This window comes from Talpa occidentalis, unplaced genomic scaffold, assembly GCF_014898055.3.
Source record: "Talpa occidentalis isolate TD23 unplaced genomic scaffold, MPIMG_talOcc4v2.1 talOcc4.18, whole genome shotgun sequence".
Taxonomy (NCBI): domain Eukaryota; kingdom Metazoa; phylum Chordata; class Mammalia; order Eulipotyphla; family Talpidae; genus Talpa; species Talpa occidentalis.
Window position 1 is genome coordinate 11984790 of NW_023601851.1, and position 6923 is coordinate 11991712.

Below are 6923 nucleotides of genomic sequence, written 5' to 3' on the forward strand. Positions count from 1 at the left end.
TTATGTATGAATATAAACGCTCAGGTGTAGGCCACAGGTGCAGGGGGTGAGAGGATTCACCAGAGACAGAGCAGGGAACAGAACAGGCAGAATGACTGAAATACAATGCTGAGGGGAGCAGTGGGGAGACAGGAGATATCTGCTGCACCTTGTGGATAGCTCCCTGGTTGGGGATCGAATTCGTGCTGCAGCAGCTGCCGATAGCTTCATAGTGCTGAGACTTAAACTCTTGTACCACCAGGGAGGCCCTGATTCCCAAATTTCTGTTTTCAACTTATACTTCCTGATCTATCAGACACATGTCGTTTGCGTGTGGAATTCCAGTGTCTACCAGCCGTCATGCGGACAGCATATTAGGAAAACATTCCTTGTACCTCAGCCACCAAGTTATTACCAAGTTCTCCTCCCCTTTGTCCTTCCATTTTAGAAGTGATGACCTGTTCTATCATCTTTTGACTCTGTCAGCTGAACATCTTTTCTTAAAATTTTATTTTATATATATTTTATATCATTTTTTTATTTCTGCACAAGTTATGCATTTTCATCTTGGTTATAGTCCCATACATCCACCCCCTTATTTTGACCCTAATCCCTCCACCCCCCATAGTGCATCTCTGGTTTATACTTGCTTGTAGTTGAACATCTCTTACCTGAGCTTTTTCCCACCTCATTGCTTGAACAGTCTGGTTTCGGGTTCAGTTTTTGTTTACTGTGAGTTGGAGATACCAGGCTTTGAGGTCACAGGAGTAAAATATTGGCACAAAGTTGCACACAATTTTCATTTGTTATGAGGCTCCTTTAGCACATGATTCCGGGTGTATGTCTGTTACACCTGCCAGCCAGGCTATCAGCTCCTCAAGGAGCCAATTTTATTCATCCTTTTATTCTTAGAATCATAGACACTTCCAAATATATAAGGTAAGCTATAGTTCTACTTGTAGGACCAAAGGGGTGAATGTAGAGGTGAGACTCTTTCAACTGCGAATTCTATACAGGACCGAAGACCCACAAAATAAGATGTGTTTGCACTTGCTCTATCTGACCCAGGCTGCCGGCCCTGAGATGAGAAATGTTCCCTCAGAAGAGACAGTGTCATTTGAAGATGTGGCTGTGAACTTCACGTGGCAGGAGTGGCGGTACCTGAGTGAAGCTCAGAGGACCCTGTACCGGGATGTGATGCTGGAGACCTGCAATCACCTAGTGTCCCTAGGTGAGGAAGCTCCAGTGTAACACTAGTGCAATGCTGTCTTCTGCACCGATAAGTGTGCACTTGCTTAGGAAACTGAGTGTTGGTGAGGTTGAATATGGCAGGCAGTGTACATTGTGGGTGTTTCGGTTTTCGTTTGGAAAGATTCAGATTGGCCTCTTTTGCACAGCTCTTCACACTGCATTTGTTAGTTTTCAAAGACTGAAGTTGAACTTTATCGAAGACCAACACTGTTTCTCATCACAGGGCACTGTGTTACCGATCCTGAGGAGAGCATCAGGTCGGAGCAGGGATTTCAGCCGTGGACTGTGGACGATCCCCCAAACCAGGACCTCTCAGGTCAGTCAGTGCTTGCCAGGCCGGGAGGCTGAGTGGAGGCTGGGAGTGTGGCCAGTGATATTGGCCACACTGAGGTGCTTTTCCAGTGTCCAAACTTGGAGAGTGTGTCTGCATGTATCAAACTGATTCTTTATTCAGTTTCCAAATATTAATCTCTTGTGAATTTTGTCCTGCTCATTAATGATGGTTGTCTATGTTCTTAAACCAGTATGCAGTCCCTGATACTGTGGGGATTATTCTGCAGTAATCACATTTCTCTGTTCTCTCTCTTAGTGTATTCTCATAGACTGTTTTATTTAGGTACCTGTTGAGGAATTTTTTTATTCTTTCCGTATGTTTATGGGAAGTTTAGCCAGTGGTAAATTTTCTGAGGGGAGAGCAACAGTACTCACAGAAATGATCTTTACATTCTGAAGTTATATGCTCTGTGAGGAAAGAATATGTAATAAATACATTCATTAATAGAGAGGTAAAGCCACAGAGGATGTTTGACCAGCATGAGTGGAGGATGTTGTTTTTGTGTGTGTTCCATACGCATCATTATAGAGATAATTATTTTCTTTCAGAGCTCAGGTGAGGTGAATGGGTTGCACTGACATGTCATATCTATAGTTCCCTCTGCAGTCTGGGATAGAGGCTATGTATTGCTATTGGAGATGTCACTGAGCAGGTGACTAACTCAAAAGGGATAGAGAGGCGTTGATTGGAGAGTTATTTAGAACATGAGTAGTGTTTCAGGGGCAAGCCTTGTGACCGCCCTCATAGCAATTGTGAGGCTGAGGAGGACCCAGAATTGTTCAGCGTTGGAAGGGATGTTCTGTGACATGGGAGGGGGAAACTGAGGTGGTGGTTTCTAAAGCCATGGCACCAAGAGTTTCAGGTTGGGGCTCATACCTTGGGGAGCAGTGTGACCTGTGCAATTCCACCTTCTCGTGGGAATCACTGGGAGGAAAGTAAAGGAATCGACGACAGTGTGATGTAGCTGAGAGTCACACACGACATAAAAACTGGAGCTGCTATGAACAAAGGAGAAACACAGGTTCCAGGGAGAGCGTTGAGACCACCAGGGTGTTGCTCTCAGAAGGATGTGAGAAAAGACTTTAACGCTGATAACACAGGATGGATGCAGAACTTTTTTCCTATCACTTAGCAGGAACGTGGGACACAATGATGAGGTGGAGTTTGCTGCATGTATTAGGATTCTGAGCCTTATGTGATATGATATTTAAATATGAACTGACTGGTCTCTTCCGTGGAGGGAAGCGCATGCCTCTGAGAACCTCTGCAGGTGACCGTGGCCCAGGACAGGGTCGAAAGAAGAACTAAGGAAATGGAGAAGCAGAGTGCTTGTGTCTCAGCAGGCCTCTTGCTTAAAGTGCCTGGGCAATGACTGGGTCTCTCAGTCCACAGGTTTCTGGGAAAGCCATGGCCTCTGCAGGGCTTGGTTATTCAGAAAGTACCCTCAAGAGCTGCACAGGGTCAGTCTAAGAAAGTAAGTGTGTAGGATCTATGTTGGGTGAAATGCTTCTGGTTGAAATTGACAACTCTAGTTAAAATACTATATTTACCAAATATTTATGATTTTATAAAACCATTGTGAAATTAGATTTACTGCTTTGTTATCCTGGTTTGGCATTAGAAAATCTGTTATTTGGGGCCTCCCTGGAGGCCTAGGGATTAAGTCTCTTAGCTCCACTATTATGGCCTGAGTTTGATCCACAGTGAAGGAGTTCACTGACTTTGGCACAGCAAATCTCTCCTGTCTCACCCGCTGCTCCCCTCAACAGTGTATTTCAGTCAGTCCTCCTGTTCTGGTCAACACACTATCTCCATACTCCCCTACAGCACCCCAACTCCTGCACCTCTGGCCTACACCCCAGATCTCCTATGCTAAAGTAAAAAAATACCAAAAAATCTATTCTCCCCATAATTTACTATGGGCAAAAAGCATGAATCAGAAAATCAATACCTGTAAATTATGTTGTAATATAGGAACTTTCGTGCCACTTAGTAATATTCACTCAGAATGCTTACTTTTTAAAGACATGGTCATTTTTATCTCACTTTAGATGTCTATACTGTGGATCACCTGACTCAGGACAGCCCTGCAAATCAGGGCAGACATGCGTGGCAAGTTCTTACCACCAGCAGCAAAATACCATCCAATGAGAGAACTGACTTAATGGAAAAAAGCAATTTGCACTCAATTCATTGTTTGAACCATAGTATCAAAAATGAAAACAATTCAGCAATGATGCCTGAGAACTTTACTATACATAGGACCATGATGATCCCTGGTGAGCCTCATGAAGGGCATGCTGGAGAGAACAAGGAGGTCTTTAGTAGAATGAGGAAACCTATCAAGTATCCTGAGCACCTTAGTCACCAGGTGATTCAGAACGTTCAGCAGCCTTTTGAATTTCGTGAACAAGGAAAAGTCGTGAGTGAAGAAACAGTATTTACACCTAGAGGAGCCCTTCTGGAAGGGATTGCCCGTAAATGCAATGAGTGCAGGGACACCCGTGATGAGGTACCTTTCGTTGTCCGAGACAGAACCCAAGGAGGACAGACTCCCTGCAGTTGTAATGAAAAGGGGAGAGCTGCGGAGATGACTCCATTGCATTTGAATCCTCCTAGGTATGTTGAACATGAGCAGCAGAAATGTTGTGAAAGTGGGGCCAGTCTCAGAAACACATTTCATACCTATCCGCGTGAGAGTACCCAGTTAGGAAAGAATAATTTGGGATATAAGAGATATGGTGAAGCGGCCTCTAAAACCTCTGTTCTGACTGAACATCAGAAAACACAAGCAGACGATCAACCTTATGAGTGTGGGGGCACCGCTGAGATTTCCTTACAGAGGGGATACCAGAGAAATCTCACTGCAGTAAAGTTGTTTGGCTCTAACAATTATGTGAAAACTTACTCATGGAAGACTGCCCTCACTTTACATCCACAGTCTCAAACGGGAGTGAAGCGCTACCCGTGTCAGGTCCGTAAGAAAACTTTCAGGCGGAAACATGCTTTTAGTGTCCATCAGAGAACTCATACAAGGGAGAAATCCTATCAATGTCAGGTGTGCAGGAAAGTGTTCTCCCGTAAGTCAGTTCTTGTTCTACATGAGAGGACTCACACTGGAGAGAAATGCTATGAATGTGAAGGGTGTGGGAAAGCTTTTTCCAGGAAGTCTCACCTTACTGAGCATCAGAGAATTCACACTGGAGAGAAGCCTTACGAATGTCAAGAGTGTAGGAAGGCTTTCCTCTGGAAATCATCCCTCAGTAAACATCAGAGAATTCACACTGGAGAGAAGCCCTATGATTGTGAAGGGTGTGGGAAAGCTTTTTCTAGTAAGACACACCTTATTAGACATCAGACAATTCACACTGGAGAGAAACCCTATGAATGTGAAGGGTGTGGTAAAGCTTTTTCCAGTAGGTGTTACCTCAGTGAGCATCAGACAATTCACAGTGGAGAGAAGCCTTATGAATGTCAAGAGTGTAGTAAGACTTTCCGATGGAAATCATCCCTCAGTCAACATCGGAGAAGTCACACTGGAGAGAAATCCTATTATTGTGAAGAGTGTGGGAAAGCTTTTTCCAGTAAGTGTTACCTCAGTGAGCATCAGAGAATGCACACTGGAGAGAAGCCTTATGAATGTCAAGAGTGTGGGAAGACTTTCCAGTGGAAATCATCCCTCAGTAAACATCAGATAATTCACACTGGAGAGAAACCCTATGATTGTGAAGGGTGTGGGAAAGCATTTTCTCGTAAGGCACACCTCATTAGACATCAGAGAATTCACACTGGAGAGAAACCCTATGATTGTGAAGGGTGTGGGAAAGCTTTTTCCTGTAAGTCACACCTCATTAGACATCAGAGAAGTCACACTGGAGAGAAACCCTATGATTGTGAAGTGTGTGGGAAAGCTTTTTCCCGTAAGTCCAACCTCATTACACATCAGAGAATTCATAGTGGAGGGAAATCCTATGAGTGAGTGTCAAGAATGTGGGAAGGCTTTCCGCCAGAAATCATCCCTCAGTAAACATCAGAGAAGTCACAGTGGAGAGAAGCCTTATGTCAAGAGTGTCAAGAGTGTGGAAAAACTTTTTCCAGTAAGCAAGCTCTCACTGGACATCAGAGATGTCACTGGACAAAATCCCTGATTGTGAAGAGTGGGAATACTTTTCAGGAAGTCAGCCCTCACTAGGCATGACAAACTCCACACTGGAGGGAAATGCTGTGAATGTCAAGAGTGTGCAGGCAAGCCTCCCCTGGACTTTGTGGTGGGAGTTTGATTCCCTGGCCGGCCAGGAGCAGCCCCATGGTGCGGCAGACCTCTCCATTCTGGCCCACTGCATGTATTTCAGCAGTGTATTTCGGTCAGTCTGCCTGTACTGTTCCCCGCTCTGTCTCTGCTGCATCCTCTTACCCTCCCACACATCTGGCCTGTATCCTGGTTCTTGTATGCTTGAATAAATAAAAATCTTTTAAAAAATACTCAAACGTAGGAGCTCAAACCACATCATGCAGCTGAGAGCAATGGGAACTGACATACAGTTTCACTCCTAATTGCGTGGAGTTACCTGGTTCACTCTGTTCTCCCGAATTCATGCAGTGATGATGTCACTGTTTCTGTTGCCATTGCCTCTAGTATCCTCTTAAGTTCCTGGGCGATGCTATGCCTGTCCACAGCAGCTGTCTGTCTACATGGCACACTGCATGTTGCGTGGGTAAGTGATCTTTCTGTGTTTTCTAACTTAGTCGTCACATTCTGTCCAGTACTCTAAGTCTCTGTGGTGCCCCCCGATGCTGGAATTGCTCACCACCAAAATGTCCTCCTCTAGAAGGAAACATTGAACTGTGTGCTATTGGCTATAGGTTGAGGTCTGCAGATGTCTTTACCTACCTTTTATGATGAAGGCTATTCGGGGCCTCCCTGGTGGCCTCGGGGTTAAGTCTCAGCGCTTTTGCCTGCTCTGGCCAGGGTTTCAGCCCCAGCTAGGGAGCCGCCCCACATATGGCCGCAGCAGGCCTCTCCTGTGTCACCCGCTGCTCCTGTTAGCCAGGTATTTCAGTGGTTCTGCCTGTTTGTCACCACACTCAGTATCTGGTGAATCCTAACACCCCCTAACCTCTGGTCTACACCCCAGTTCTACAAAATAAGGGAATTTTGTTGGAAGATTAATTCTGCATACAAGATCTGGGGTGCAAGCTGGAGGTATGAGGGTGTGAGAGGATTCTCCACAGAGAGAGTGGGGTGCACAACAGGCGGATCTACTGAAATCCACTGCTGAGGGGGGCAGTAGGGACACAGGATAGGTCTACTGTGCCCGTGGGTCACCTCCCTGGCCAGGGATCGAACTCATGTCTGCAG

At 45.4% G+C, this 6923-nt stretch overlaps 1 protein-coding gene across 1 annotated transcript in view; it reads left to right on the plus strand.

Moving 5' to 3' along the window:
* LOC129146170 (zinc finger protein ZFP2-like) overlaps nt 1-5742 on the plus strand; it is a 15775-nt gene extending 10033 nt beyond the window's left edge. Inside the window, 4 exon segments of the mRNA XM_054697684.1 lie at nt 1048-1210; nt 1454-1546; nt 3616-5537; nt 5539-5742. Of these exon segments, the coding sequence (XP_054553659.1) occupies nt 1048-1210; nt 1454-1546; nt 3616-5537; nt 5539-5712 (2352 nt within the window). The 3' untranslated portion in view covers nt 5713-5742.
* The last annotated feature ends 1181 nt before the right edge of the window (nt 5743-6923 follow it).